A 15,578-nucleotide genomic window follows, 5' to 3' on the forward strand; every position below is an offset into this window, starting at 1 on the left:
CTCTCCTTCCCTCCCTCCCTACATCCTCTCTCCTTCCCTCCCTCCCTACATCCTCTCTCCTTCCCTCCCTCCCTACATCCTCTCTCCTTCCCTCCCTCCCTACATCCTCTCTCTTTCCCTCCCTCCCTACATCCTCTCTCCTTCTCCCCCTCTCCCCCCCCCCACCCACCCCTTCTCCCCCTCCCCTGGCTGTCAGAAACACAGACACTGTCAGACAGAGAGTGAGAGAGACACAGACAGACAGATAGAGACACTGACAGAGACACACTGGGGGGACCGTCCCAGCACGCTGTTGGAGGACTGCCGGTGCTGCAGTCGGTAAGTAGAAAATGTTTTATTTATTGATTTTTTTAAAAAATATATATTTTTTATTAATTTTTTTGATTGATTTATTGATGTATTTATCATTTATTATTGATGATGGCTCTTTATTTGTAAAACTGAAGTGTTTAATGATTGTAAACTTCCCTTTAAACCTCCCCCCCCCACCATTCCCTACCCTAATTTGTAACCTACGCCTGATTTTCTAAAGTGTAGACAAGGTTTTTTCCAACGTACAAAAATCTTCACTTACTCCATTCTAAGTTAGTTTGGAGTAAATTTTCACTGCCGAAACTTTGAAAACAGGTGTAAGTGGCTGGACACGCCCCCTTTTGAAAAATAAATTCTGTTCCAACTATTCTAACTGACTAGAACTGGAGCAAACTAAATGCCGAGAATTTGAATTTCTAAGATACTCTGTTCTACACCAGTTGCTCCAAAAAATCAGGAGCAACTGAGGCCGAAACTTGGGCCCATGGAGTGGGGCCTATGGATTCCTCTTAATATCATCCACACCAAAATGGAAGATCTTTAAAAGATGCGACTGACTTGATAGGCCTACAGATGCAAGATTGATGGGCCATTTGTAACCCACAAAATTGTACAGCCTGATTTATTTCCAGTGCATTTACTGTTTTGAAAAGCGAAAAAAGTTTTATATTTTCTGTGCACGACACTATAAAAGATTAACTCAGTTCTATTCATTACAGTGAGGTTAGAATCTACTTCACTAGTTTTCTCACCAATAAAAAATGAAGCACTTGATGCCACAGTCTGGCTTTGCCAGCTTTGTACTGGCTCCTAGATACAAGCAGTTAACAATAAGGTGAGGAATGTAGTGATCAAGTTATTTTTTTTAAATCCAACCACATTTAAATCTAAGCTTTTCAGAGCAGCATCTAATGTCTCTGGACTGTGATCAATGTTCCCTATAAAGAGAACAGCTATAAAGGAAACATTGACTGTGATGTTCCCCTTTTTGCCTGAAGACTCAAGTTGGTGGCTGTGCACCTAAATCACGCCCACCACCCCCAGGTAAACCGAGCCCAGGATTTTAAAATTACCAGGAAAAAGCCCAGATAACGAATCATAGACGCTACACCTTGCCCAAACTTCACCCGCAGCAAGGCCCATGGCACACCCTCTCCGTTTCATCCAAACTCCCTATGTCTACCAGGAAACAACGCAAGTCCCGCCGAACCTTAATACATAATGTACCAAAATACATGGACTATGTAAGACCATCAATTTATGTATCGCTAAGCACCGCGTAACCTATGACATTCAGTGAGACAAGGAAATATGTAAATCCTTTGCTGAATTCAATAAAAAAATTTTCATGGAAGAATAAACTCATGGGAGTAGGGATTCCTCCATGAGTAGCGACATCATAAATTTCAAAAGAGTTCCTGAGTTTGATACTTCTAATGAAATAAATGCACTCCGCCAATTTCCACTGGGTTCCTCCCTATCTGCTGCTGTAACTTCACCATAAGAATGAAAGACTTGCATTTATATAGTGCCTTTCATGACCTCAGGATGTCCCAAAGCACTTTACAACCAATTACTTTTGAAGTGTAGTCACTGTTGTAATGTAGGAAACGTGGCAGCCAATTTGCACACAGCAAGCTCCCACAAACAGCAGTGTGATAATGACCAGATAATCTGGGTTTTTTTGTGATGGTAATTGAGGGATAAATATTGGCCAGGACACCGGGATAGCTCCCCTGCTCTTTTTCACAATAGTGCCACGGGATCTTTTACGTCCACCTGCGAGAGCAGACAGGGTCTCAGTTTAACGTCTCATCCAAAAGACAGCACCTCAGACTTGATTTTTGTGCTCAAGCCTCTGGGATTGGGACTTGAACCCACAACCCTCTGACTCAGAGCCAAGAGTGCTACCCACTGAACCATGGTTGACACAGATCAGTGGAACCGTGGAGAAATGGCATAAATAGTTGTAAACAACCATAGACCAGGAGAAATCTTTTAGATTTTTGTAAATTTATTGTTGGTGTGGACAACGGCAGATGGCTCAGTGCAGTGCATCGGCACAATTCTCGGTGCCAGGTCTATGGCGAATGAAATAATCATAGGCAGATAATGCCAGCGCCCATCTCTGGATGCGGGATGATGCATTGGTATTGATACCTTAGTTTTCCGAAAACAATGAAATGAGTGGCTTGTGATCTGTTTCCAGTTCAAACCGAAGACCAAACAGGTACTGATGCATCTTTTTAACCCCGTACACACAGGCTAATGCTTCTTTTTCTACCATGCTGTAGGCTCTTTCCGCCTTTGACAAACTTTTAGAAGCATACGCAACAGGTTGTAGTTTACCCGATGCATTAGCTTGTTGGAGCACACAACCAACTCTATATGACAAAGCATCACAGGTCGATACTAGATGCTTACACAGATCATAATGTACCAGCAGCTTGTTAGAGCAAAGCAGATTAGTAGCTTTCTCAAAAGCTCTATCTTGAGATGCACCCCAAACCCAGTTGTCACCTTTTCTTAGCAGCATGTGCAGTGGCTCTAATAAAGTGCTCAATCTAGGTAGGAAATTAACGAAGTAGTTGAGTAGACCAAGGAACGAACGCAGCTCCGTCACATTCTGAGGCTTGGGTGCATTTTGGCCTTGGTTTTCGAGTCCGTTGGCCTGATGCTGTCAGTAGCAATTTTCCTCCCCAGGAATTCGACTTCTGGTGCCATGAAGATGCACTTCGAACGTTTCAGTCTGAGTCCCACTTTGTCCAGACGATGTCCAGGTTGTTCAGATGTTCGGCGGTGTCGTGACCAATGACCAGGATGTCATCTTGGAACACGATGGTTCTCGGGACAGACTTCAGTAGATTCTCCATGTTCCTCTGAAATATGGCTGCAGCCGAGCGAATTCCAAAAGAACAGCTGTTGTAGATAAACAGTCCTTTATGAGTGTTGATGCACGTAAGTTTCTTCGACGTCTCGACCAGCTCCTGTGTCATGTAGGCCGACATCAGATCCAGTTTAGTGAATGACTTCCTCCCAGATAGCAAACAGGTCATCAGCCTTCGGTAACGGGTATTGATCCTGTTTCGAAACTCGGTTGATCGTAACCTTGTAGTCTCCACAAATCCTGACAGTGCCATCATTCTTCAACACAGGAACAATGGGGCTGGCCCATTCGTTAAATTTGACCGGTGATATGACCCCTTCACGCTGGATTCTGTCCAGTTCGATTTCGACCTTCTTGCTCATCATGTATGGAACTGCCCGAACTTTGTGATGGGTCTTGCATCCGAGTCCACGGGGATCTGCACCTTGGCTCCCGTGAATTTGTCGATGCCTGGTTCAAACAGCGAGGGGAACTTGCTCAGCACTTGAGCAGATGAAGTATCATCCGACGATAACAACGCTTCCAATTCCATTTGATTTTTTCTAGCCAATTCCTGCCGAACAGTGTTGGACCATTGCCTGGAACAATCCATAATGGTAAATCATGAACCGCACCATCATACGACCACTTGACTACTGTACTGCCAATCACCGTTAAGTTTCACATTAATCATCATTATCGGTTGGCTCTTTGTTAGGAACAAATACAGTCCATACACTTCCTCCTCTGGTATCTCGATTGCATATCCAGATCCGCGCTATACTGGTCATCATCCTCCATGTGGTGTGTCGCAGCACGCTTGCTCAGTTTCGGACACATGCGCTGGAGATGCTCCCATCTCAAACAGCTTTTACAAATGTACTGTTTAAACCGACACTGATGAGGCCGATGATTGCCCCACAACGCCAACACGATGAAATCGGATTCATTCCTGTTGCCGGATTTTGAGCAGCCACAGGTTTCGCATATACACTTGAGTAGGCCCTGCCATATGCAGCTCTGTCAAACAACGATACAATCTTGTTTACAGTACTTGCCGAGTTCCGATTTTCCTGCTTTCAGTGTTTGTCCGTCATCATGCATGCCTGGTCAATCGTGATGGCCTTGCTCAAGTCCAGCGTTTCCGCCGTCAGTAGCTTACGCAGAATTACCTCGTGGTTGATGCCGATTACAAAGAAGTACCGCAGCATGTCTCCCAATGCGTTTTTGAACTTACACGGTCCAGCTAGACGTTTTAGGTCAGCAACGAATTCCGACACATCCTGGCCCTCAGAACGAACGTGCTTGTAGAATCGATATCGTGAGGTGATGATGCCTTCCTCTGGTTTGAAATGGTCACGTACCAGAGCACACACTTCCTCATAGTCCTTGTCCATTGGACTTGCAGGCGAGAGAAGATTCTTTATGAGTCCATAGATTTTTGGACCGCAAACCGTGAGGAAGACCGCCCTGTGCCTAACTGCGGCAGTGGGTTTCTCCATTTTGTTTGCCACGAAATACTGGGCCAGGCGAGCTACAAAATCTGCCCAGTCCTCTCCCTGCACTAATCTCTCCAGAATTCCCATTGTGCTCATTTTCACATGTGAAGGTTCTTAAGTTACCTCGTCACCAAATGTTATGTATGTAATAACTCGATGGACTGAATACTGTAAACTAACACAGGTACAAACCTGGCTCTGCTTTATTAGGGCCCAAAGTGAATACATTACATGATGGCTTTCCTTTTATACCTGGGCCGCACACACGTGCGTACAGCCCAATGACCTCCGACAGTCACGCCACCTGGTGGCTAGTAACCCCAAGCATACATACATGACAATGGGGATGTGATGAGAGGCACAGCAGGATGAGATTGAGTATGACTTTGCACTCACCTTTCCTGATCTAATGAGATATTTGAAACATATACAGCACTGCACCCAGATCCGCCTGACAATAGCCCTGCTGTTGATCTCCTCTTATTTGGAGTCAGGCCTCTTTGGTCTGTTGGGGAGTATTCTTCCACCCATTGCAAGGGACGAGGATCTCCCTGCATGCGCACACTCCCTCCACAAGCGTATGGAGGGTGTCATCCGAGAACCTGAGTGCAGCCCTCTGTCTCTCTGCAGTCATGTTTAAAACTCCAATGGTGCAGTGCAGTGCCTGCACTATTACAGATGAGCCTTCAAATGTAATGTGGCCATAGCTCCTTTAAATATCCCAGCTGACAAGGGGCCATCGATGATGTAATCAGAACCGCACCATTTAATAGGCCGGGTAACATGCAGGGCTACCTCAATAGGATCTCAGGAGCGTGACGGAAACAGGAACAGGGTCACGACCTACCACGGCGACTGTCCGCATCTGACCCGCCTTTTTTTACCATTAGGGGGAGAGAGAGTATGAGGGACTGTAGGGGAGAGTGACAGAGACTGGGGGTGGGGGTGGGGGTTGGGGAGAGAGAGAGAGAGAGAGCCTGGTGGGGAGAGAGAGAGAGACTGGTAGAGAGAGAGAGAGAGAGAAATGCTGGGGGGCGGGTGGGGAAGAGAGAAAGTGACTTGGGGGAAAGTGAGAAACACTGGGGGGGGGAAGAGAGAGAGAGAGAGAGACTGGGGTCAGGAGAGAGAGAAAGTAGCGGAGGAGAGTGAGAGAAACTGGGGGAGGGTGCGGCGTGAGAGTGAGAGAGCCTAGGGGGGAGGGAGGAAGAGAGAGAGAGACTGGGGCGGAGGGGGGGGGGGAAGAGAGAGCGAGAGACTGGGGGGGGGGAGAGAGGTGAAGTAGGCGAGGGGATGGGATGGGAGAGAGAGAACTCAGGGAAGACGGATCACGTTCTTCCAACCCCCTTTACACCCACACACGATTTCTTGGAAAGCTCGGTGCGTGTGTGACAAAGGATATAATTGGAGTGGACCCACTTCATACCCAATAAACCTGTTAACAATCCATGACGCACACACAATGCCCCATCTATAGCGGGGCGAGGCAGTAACTTGGGCTGGGGATGGGGTAAGGAACCTCACTGGGGGAGGCATGAACATAGGTTGGGACACACGGATGAACCGGAACAGTCTGAGGAAGACACAATCAGTGACCAACCAACCTACCCTCAGTCATCAGAGGACTCCGCTGTCATCAATGAATCTGGACTTTCACTCCCTGACATGGTCATTGCCACTTCCATCAGATCGGCTACCCAGCCCCCAGTCATAACAGAATGCTCGCCCAAGGCTGAAGTTGAACTGAGACGATCAACTCTGGAGCTGAAAGCCTCGGAGTGTCTCAATTTGTAAAAAGACTGTTACTAATATCTTAAAGGGGGATATTGTCATGTATGTATGCTTGGGTTACTAGCCACCAGGTGGCGCAACTGTCGGAGGTAATTGGGCTGTGCGCATGTGTGTGCGGCCCAGGTATAAAAGGCAAGCCATCATGTAATGTAATCACTTTGGGCCCTAATAAAGCAGAGCCAGGTTTGTACCTGTGTTAGTTTACAGTATTCAGTCTATCGAGTTATTACATACATAATACCCATCACTCTGCCTTCCCAACTCTACTGCACATCTTTACTCACACCAACAAACATTGCACCTCCATCCATCCTTCTCTCTCTAATTACATTATCACTTACCCATCTGACTAACCACCCCTCACACTCACCCTCAGCCTAAAGTAATCATACCAACTAACAACACACAAGGAGGCCACTTGGCATTGGCACCCTACTCCATCATAGTCTCCCTCTAAAGATGTAACCCACCCATTCCTTACACTCATTCCATCACTCTGACTCCACCTTCTCGTCTTTCCCTCCTTGCAGTAAAAGAGAGCCCACAATAAGAGGGAGAGTGTGATAACCGGAGGTGAGACTCCATCATTAGCCACCCTAACATCAACAGAGGAGATTGCCTTGGAAGAGTCTGGAGTCCCAGAGCAGCTGGAGGTGGGAGACGGGAGAGGGGGACATCTCAGCAACCTTGTGACAGAAATCCATCTCATACAGCCACATACAGCAGTCACTCATGTGGGTTCTGATGTCAACAGCCAGTGAATGTTCATCGTGTTCATAATGGTATCAGTATCCATTTTTGATGACACATCTAACTCATCTCTTTACTCTCCCACGTGTCCATCAAGAGCACCCCACGCCACCCCCCCCCCCCCCCCCACTGTCCAGGAGGAAGAACAAGACGATTCCTTAGAGGAGCCTCCAGCCTCTGAGGGTGCACCATCACCAGACATAAGTGTACCAGCACCAGCACAGATACACACACTTCGGTCGGTGCCAAGCGAGATAGAGCAGTGTTGTCACCTGGTGTCCCACAACTCACAACTGAGCAACAGCTGATGGTGGAGACAGGGACAGCAGTGGAGACTCCCTGCAGGAGGGCGCAGGACGCTCCCAGCTCTGCTCAGCTGCATGCAGATGCCAAGTCTCGGGGGGCCATCTAGAAAGAGGAGACCCTGATGGTGCAGGAGGTTCTGACAGGTTTTGCGACCACGGTGTGTGTAAATGTGCAGAAAATGGAGGAGTCCATCTCCAACATGAGCACCATTGTGTCACATGTGATGGAGACTGTAGCCTCTTCCATAGAAAGAATGACCATCTGCATGGACCAGCTGATGCATCACTTACAGGAGCACATGGTCTCCATGGAAAATAGATGGCAGATGCTCATAGACTTCCTGTCTCGGAGGGATATCAATGTAGACATGGGTCCTCATGGCCCCATTGCTGTGCAGCAAGATGCTCTCCACTCTTTGCTAGCAGGGAGGTGTGGGTGGCCCATGAGAGGGGTGATGGTGAGAGGGAACATGGAAGTGGGGGCTCTTCTCAAAGCACTTACACTTCTCCCCCATTGCCCTCCTCCCTCAGTCAGAGACCCAGATGCCTCCTCAGACAGTGATGGCCGAGTCTGCCCCTGCACAGACGCAGGAGGAGCAGACTTTGATGGGGCCATCACAGGCTCCAAAACCCAGAGGACGCGTAAGGGAAAGATGAAACACAAGTAGCTGCACAAGGGTAGCCACTTGGGTGTTTTAATAAATGTCTCTAACGTTTCTGTTACTGTGATGTCACGCATAAAACTCTTTCTTTTCACCACTTTGCGGTCATGGACACATTTGTGTGCAACTTTGGAAGTGGCTTAGTGAGTTGGAGTGAATGGTGAGACATAACGTTACCTCCAGCAATGGTAGTCAGTGTGAAAAGAGTGGCTTGGTCATAGTAGGGATACTTTATGATGTTGCTGTGGGGTGGTGGGAACCTGGTGCAGCATGTGGCAGCCATATGGGCATGAAGTTAAGTAAATCTGGCCATGATAAGCCCATCCCTGGCCTCCCGGGCAGCAATGTGCTCGGGTGCTGGTGGGATCTGGACCCCATGGTCCTCCTGCTCCTCCTCCTCTGAAGAGGCTGTGTGCTCAGTGTCTTGCTCCTTCTGCAGCACTAATCCTCGCTACTGCGCTATGTTGTGCAAGGCGCAGCAGACTACAGCGCCCTGGCTGGTGTGTACTGAAGGACGACTCCTGATCTGTCAGGGCATCTGAAGCACGTTTTCAGCATTCATATTGTCTGCTCTTTGTCACATCTGGTGGACATGTGGCTTTCATTATGTCTCTCCTCGGCCTCAGTACTTGGCCTCCTCAAGGGTGCCACGTCTTGAGTGGATAGCCCTGGTGTCCAAGCAGCCAGCCAGTAAGTCTGTTTGCAGGAGCAAAGAGCTGAGGGAGGGTGGACTGGCAAAGGATGAAAGAGTCATGACAGCTGCCAGGGAATTTGCCGCTCATATGTATGATGATTTTACTATTTTTGTAGATGAGCTGCACATTCAGGGAGCCCTTGCATTAGACAAAGACTCCTTGGGTGATGATGGGTGCCCTGATGACCACATGTGTGCAGTCGATGATGCCCTGCACCTGTGGGAAATCAGCCAGAGTGGCAAAGGCCAGTGCCTGTTCAGTAATACTGGCTTCATCAGTGCCAAAGTTGATATAATTGGCTGACTTGTGAACCATGGCATTGGTGACCTGTGTAATGCATCAGTGGGCGGCCGACTACAGAACCCTGGAAGGAGCCTGACGCAAAGAAGTTGAGGGCATTTGGTGACTTTGACAGCCACTGGTATGGTGTGTCCACCTGCTCCTCTGAGCAGCAGGTCTTGCTCCAGGAATCTTCAAATGTCTGCGATGACCTGGTATGATAGCCTGAACCTCCTTTGGCACTGCTGCTCCATCATGTTGAGGAGGCTAATCCTCTGCTTGTATACCTTATGTTGGGGTACCTCCTCCTGCATGGTGCAGCTCTCTGTCCTGTGCAGCATCAGGTGGTTGAGGAGAAAGTTGGTGGTGTTGTTGGTGCCGCTGGTGTGTCTGGTGCTGCTGGTGTTGGGGCTGATCATGCTCCAAATCTGAGGATTAAGGTGAGACAGTATAAACAGCACCTATTCTGATGTAATAAATGGCAGGTCAAGTAGAGATGACAGAAGCAGTCTGTCGATGGTGTGATAGGTCCTACCAATCAGGTGACAGTGGACCCTGTAATGTATGCACTTGTGAGTATACTCGCAGGTTTTTTGAGCTGTTGAGTTGGGAGTGGCTTAGCTAGTCACATGATGTTCACAAGACTCAATAAAATCCCAGCCAATTGGGTTCGGGGATCCAAGATGAGGCAGGTGGTTGTGAGCCTGGTGGATGAACTGGCAATGTATAGTGTGATTGTTAAACCTTTGCTAATAAACCAACTAGTTCTTAATAGCAATGTGCTGCTATGATTTTTTAAGCAAGGAACTTATGAAGCAAATATATTAAATATCTCAATTTTTCTGGAAACACTTGCAACTTCTAGAAAGCTAAATCTGTGCTTGAAATGCATTCAGCAACAGCATCTGCTTTAGGAAAGTGACCAGCTGTCAGGTGGGAGTATTTATTGTATTTTTCACGCTGTGCACTAATGAGCTGGATCAATGGCCACTGAACTTCCGCCTCAGGTTCACCGACGTGGTTCCCGAGCTGCGTGATTCCCGTGCTCATCCAGGGAAATTTGCGAGGTTTGGGTGAAAAAGACGCTTAAGGGTCTGACAAGCACCTGATAATGATTTAAATGACTTCAGCTGCCTCTGCCGTTCGGGTCGCTGATGCGCTGGCAACCGCTCCCGAGGGAAAAGCGCGTGGGGGCGGGATAACAGCGGGTTTCCGACCCGCTACAAGATATTTCAAATTTCCCTCGCAACCCACTTCCAATCGCGCCCGCTCGGACCCCAGAAAATTCCGGCCAAAAAGTTCAAAGGTGAAGGATTGCAGAGAGGAAGGAAAGGCACGCTACGGTAAATAAATAAATAAACGTGCTGAAGATTGTTCTTACTGTTTGTGACCACAGGAGCCTTTTTAATTCCTTACCTCATTGCGCTGATCTTTGAGGGAATTCCACTACTTCACCTTGAATTAGCAATCGGACAGCGTCTCCGGAAAGGTAGTGTTGGTGTCTGGAGCTCCATTTCCCCCTACCTGGGAGGAGTCGGTAAGGTCTTGCTTTAAATATTTTTTTTTAAATTAAGTGCTGTTTTTATTTAGCAAACGGACATCCTAGAAATGATTGTATTTGTAATTCCCACATCCTCCAATCTTAAAAGTAAGATTACAATAAAAGTTTGTGTTGTAAAATATTTACAAGAACCCATTTGATATGAGGTTTGTTGTTGACATCAATAGAGTTATACACCATTTAATAAGCAACAGTTTAATTTCCAGAACAATATTAACAAGGGGCCAAACATAAAGAATAATATAAAAGTCTAAACAAATCATTTTACATCTCAAACAATCATTGCAAATATAAAGTAATAAGTAATGACTATGCACTCCTGGCTGGCCTCCCACATTCTACCTTACGTAAACTAGAGCTGATTCAAAACTCGGCTGCCCGTGTCCTAACTCGCACCAAGTCCTGCTCACCCATCAACCCTGTGCTCGCTGACCTACATTGACTTCCGGTTAAGCAATACCTCGATTTCAAAATTCTTATCCTTATTGTCAAATCCCTCCATGGCCTCGTCCCTCCCTATCTCTGTAACCTCCTCCAGCCCCACAACCCGCGAGATGTCTGCGCTCCTCTAATTCTGTCCTTTTGAGCATCACTGATTATAATCGCTCAATCGTTGGTGGCCGTGCCTTCTGTTGTCTTGAACCCAAGCTCTGGAACTCCCTCCCTAAACCTCTCCGCCTCTCTACCTCTCTTTCCTTCTTCAAGATGCTCCTTAAAACCTACCTCTTTGACCAAGCTTTTGGTCACCTGCGCTAATTTCTACTTGTGCGGTGTCAAATATTTTATCTCACAATACTCCCGTGAAGCACCTTGGGATGTTTCACTATGTTAAAGGCACTATAGAAATACAAGTTGTTGTTGTTATTATGAAAAACCTGTGTAACACTGCTTCATGGTTTATTGTTACTGACACATTGCAGCACCATGGGAAACAATGTCCTAGAAATTGTTTGCATGGGAGATTTCGCAACGAGCATCGTGAACTGGATTTCTTCCTGGCCCTTGAGGTGGCATTATTTTGGGGCCACAAATTGCTGGAGGTGTGAATTGACAATGGCGTGGCAATGACCTCATGGACCGCTTGGATCCAATGGTCTATCTCCCTAACCAATCAAATTTAAGGAAAGAGAAAGAAACCGAGGGAAAGGCGAAGAAGGAAATAGCGTGAATTAGATTTAAATGAAATAAAGAGAAGGAAAGAAAGAATGGATTAAGAGAGAAAAAAAAGGCAGAAAGGAAAAGTAAGAAAAAAATGATAACATTTAACATTTTAACAATTTACTACCCGCAGGAGTGAGATTCCACGGTTTCAACTGTTCCCCTTCTGAGCCTCCAAGGTTCATGTCAGGACCAGAAATCACGTCATTAACAACAACAACTTGTATTTATATAGCGCCTTTAACATAATGAAATGTCCAAAGGCACTTCACGGGAGTATTATGAGATTAAAAAATTTGACACTGAGCCGCATAAGTAGAAATTAGCGCAGGTGACCAAAAGCTTGGTCAAAGAGGTAGGTATTAAGGAGCGTCTTGAAGGAGGAAAGAGGGGTAGAGAGACGGAGAGTTTTAGGCAGGGAGTTCCAGAGCTCGGGGCCTAGGCAACAGAAGGCACGGCCACCAATGGTTGAGCGATTATAATCAGGGATGCTCAGGAGGGCAGAGGAGCTCAGATATCTCGGGGGGGGTGGGGGGCGGCGGGGGGGTGCAGCGTGGTTGTGGGACTAGAGGAGATTACAGAGATAGGGAGGGGCAAGGCCATGGAGGGATTTGAAAACAAGGATGAGAATTTTGAAATCGCGGCGTTGCTTAACTGGGAGCCAATGTAGATCAGCGAGCACAGGGGTGATGGGTGAGCGGGACTTGGTGCGAGGACCCTTGCGCTGTGAATTAGCAGCTCTAACTTTCCGCGTCAAGATTCATTCACATTTACGGCATAAACCCAGCAATTTCTGGACATTGAAAAGAGGTAGATGGAGCCATTATGGTGTATCGCCTCCTCACCACAATTTGCTGCGTTTTCGCGCGCTAATAAAGGCAAGAGGCCATGAGTTCACCGTTAATTTCCGGGCCATTATGTGGAAATGGAAGAAATATTAAAATGACCATGGAAGGGATTGTGAGAGTGGCCGGAGGGTGATCGGACTTTGATTTCTTTTCCTCTGTGGAATTGCTTGGCCTTTGCCTCATGGCACAGACGACGACTTCACCATGCAGGGAATTCTAGGTAAACACCTTTCTTCTTTCACTCCGTGCCATTGCATACACCGTGCCATCTGGTCTGCTTTTCAAATTGACGCCACCCTTAACAAACATGGCTGCTGCTGCCCTCCGTCCATTTGGTTTAATTTTTGAACTCCATGTACCACAGAGCCACACAGAGGAAAGTTAGAGTCCATCTCTCCTCCGTCTCAAATCCAAGGTTCCTCTCTACCATCATCAACATATCTTCATCTGCCATTTCTTAAACGTGCACGTTTCTGACTGACCGTTTTGTGTTTTCAATCTGTACCTTATTCGCTCGATTCCATAGCAATATTCTCCATTGTGAAGATGAAGATTTCAATTTCAATACCTGTCAATTTGAATGCTTGAAAGATGTGACCTTTATCTATTGAACCCAGTCCAAACACACATTCATTGGTGTGCAGTTGTGCGAATGGGCCTTTTACGGCAGTAATGAGGAGGATAAGTAGGTACTTGTTGGCCATTAGCTGATGTATTCCACGCACCAAGCAGCCATTAAAGTGAGGTAAAAGCTCAGCTTTCTAAATGCCAATGTTAAGAGTAATTAATGTTCCAGTATGTTTATGCTTGTACTTTTAATCACCAATTCCAGCATAAAACGTTCGGCCACTCACTTAGTCCATTTTGTCTAGTGCAAATCATTTAAGAAACTCTTGCAATTCTTTTGATGAATTTCCTTTAATTTATTATGTTTCAGGCATTGCCTCCATGCTGGCCTCCTTTCTGGTGGGCTTGTACTACAACAACATCCTTGCATGGACACTCTGGTACTTTTTTCATTCATTCGAGGAACCGCTGCCGTGGAAAAATTGTCCTTTAAACAACAATAAAACAGGTTAAAAAAATATAGAAACATTTAATCAAATTGTTTGCATGGGAGATTTCGCAACGAGCATCGTGAACTGGATTTCTTCCTGGCCCTTGAGGTGGCATTATTTTGGGGCCACAAATTGCTGGAGGTGTGAATTGACAATGGCGTGGCAATGACCTCATGGACCGCTTGGATCCAATGGTCTATCTCCCTAACCAATCAAAGTGACGAGAGAGCGTGTTTTCTATCTTTGCGTCTGCTACGGTGAGGGACATCTTTGCCGGGTAATGGGACTTTTCTTTGCACTCATGATCAAGATTGATCGTTATTAGGTCAACTTGACCACATGGGGGTGAATTTTCATGTGTCCAGTTCCAAGGGTTAAGTTATGAGGAAAGGCTGCATAAACTTGTGTTGTATTCCCGAGAGTTGAGAAGGTCGAGGAAAGATCTGATCGAGGTCTTTCAAATGATAAAGGGATTTGATGGGGTAGATACAGAGAATCTATTTCCTCTCGTGGTGGAGTGCAGAACAGAGGATCACGATCTTGAAATTAGAGCTAGGCCCTTCAAAAGTCAGGGAGCACTTTTTCACACAATTGTAGAAATCTGGAATTCTCTTTTCCAAAAATGTTGTGGATGCTGCGTCAATTGAAATTTTCAAGACTGAGATTGATATATTTTGTTAGATGAAAGTATCAAGGGACAGGGATCAAAGGCGGGTCGATGGAGTTGAGATACAAATCAGCCACGCTATAATTGAATGGTGGAGCAGGCTGGAGGAGCTGAATGGCCTACTCCTGTTCCTATGGTCCATCGGGCAGAAGGTAGGCATTGTGAGCCTGCCACCTGCTTGATGGAATCGTTGTGAAGTCTGAACCATTGTAAAGCTAGGCCTCATTTGACATGCAGCCCAGTTATCATAGTGGGGCGAGTCAGGAGATACAGTAGCTCTTCTGCGGAGCCAAATCGGAACTGAATCCTTAAGTGGCATTGGAGGCAGCGGAACAGGTAACAGTTGGAAAGATTTTTAGCGGCCTACGACGATCCCTTCAGGGACCATTGGTGAGACCTCTCTGTGCCAAGCCCTAATGGGGAGAATGTGCACAGTCCAGGCTCTGCCCTATGGTACCTAGAAATTGTAACAAGGCACTGCAGTCATCCAGTTCCAGGACTGGATTGACGTGGCGGCGGGCAGATTGGTGGCAAGCAGCTACTTCCCCATTCCTGCCCAAAATATGGAATATAAATTGACCCATTGCACAGTAAACATAAGAACATAAGAAATAGGAGTAGGCCATACAGCCCCTCGAGCCTGCTCCGCCATTCACTAAGATCATGGCTGATCTGATCCTGGCCTCAGCTCCACTTCCCCGCCCGCTCCCCATAACCTCTTATCTTCTTATCGTTTAAGAAACTGTCTATTTCTGTCTTAAATTTATTCAATGTCCCAGCTTCCACAGCTCTCTGAGGCAGTGAATTCCACAGATTTACGACCCTCTGAGAGAAGAAATTTCTCCTCATCTCTGTCTTAAATGGGCGGCCCCTTATTCTAAGATCATGCCCTCTAGTTCTAGTCTTCCCCATCAGTGGAAACATCCTCTTTGCATCCATCTTGTCAAGACCCCTCATAATCTTATATGTTTCGATAAGATCACCTCTCATTCTTCTGAATTCCAATGAGTAGAGGTCCAACCTACTCAACCTTTCCTCATAAGTCAACCCCCTCATCTCTGGAATCAACCTAGTGAACCTTTTCTGAACTGCCTCCAAAGCAAGTATATCCTTTCGTAAATATGGAAACC

The 15,578-nt window shown here is 46.6% G+C and overlaps 1 protein-coding gene across 1 annotated transcript in view; it reads left to right on the forward strand.

The window, feature by feature from the left end:
• Positions 1-15,578, forward strand: part of LOC139264054 (sodium-dependent neutral amino acid transporter B(0)AT3-like) — a 67,880-nt gene that overhangs the window by 5,938 nt on the left and 46,364 nt on the right. Inside the window, exons 2-3 of the mRNA XM_070880154.1 lie at positions 10,553-10,693; positions 13,661-13,798. Coding sequence (XP_070736255.1) covers positions 10,553-10,693; positions 13,661-13,798 — 279 coding nt within the window. The remainder of the gene's footprint in view (positions 1-10,552; positions 10,694-13,660; positions 13,799-15,578) is intronic.

Source organism: Pristiophorus japonicus, chromosome 5, assembly GCF_044704955.1.
Source record: "Pristiophorus japonicus isolate sPriJap1 chromosome 5, sPriJap1.hap1, whole genome shotgun sequence".
Classification (NCBI taxonomy): Eukaryota; Metazoa; Chordata; class Chondrichthyes; family Pristiophoridae; genus Pristiophorus; species Pristiophorus japonicus.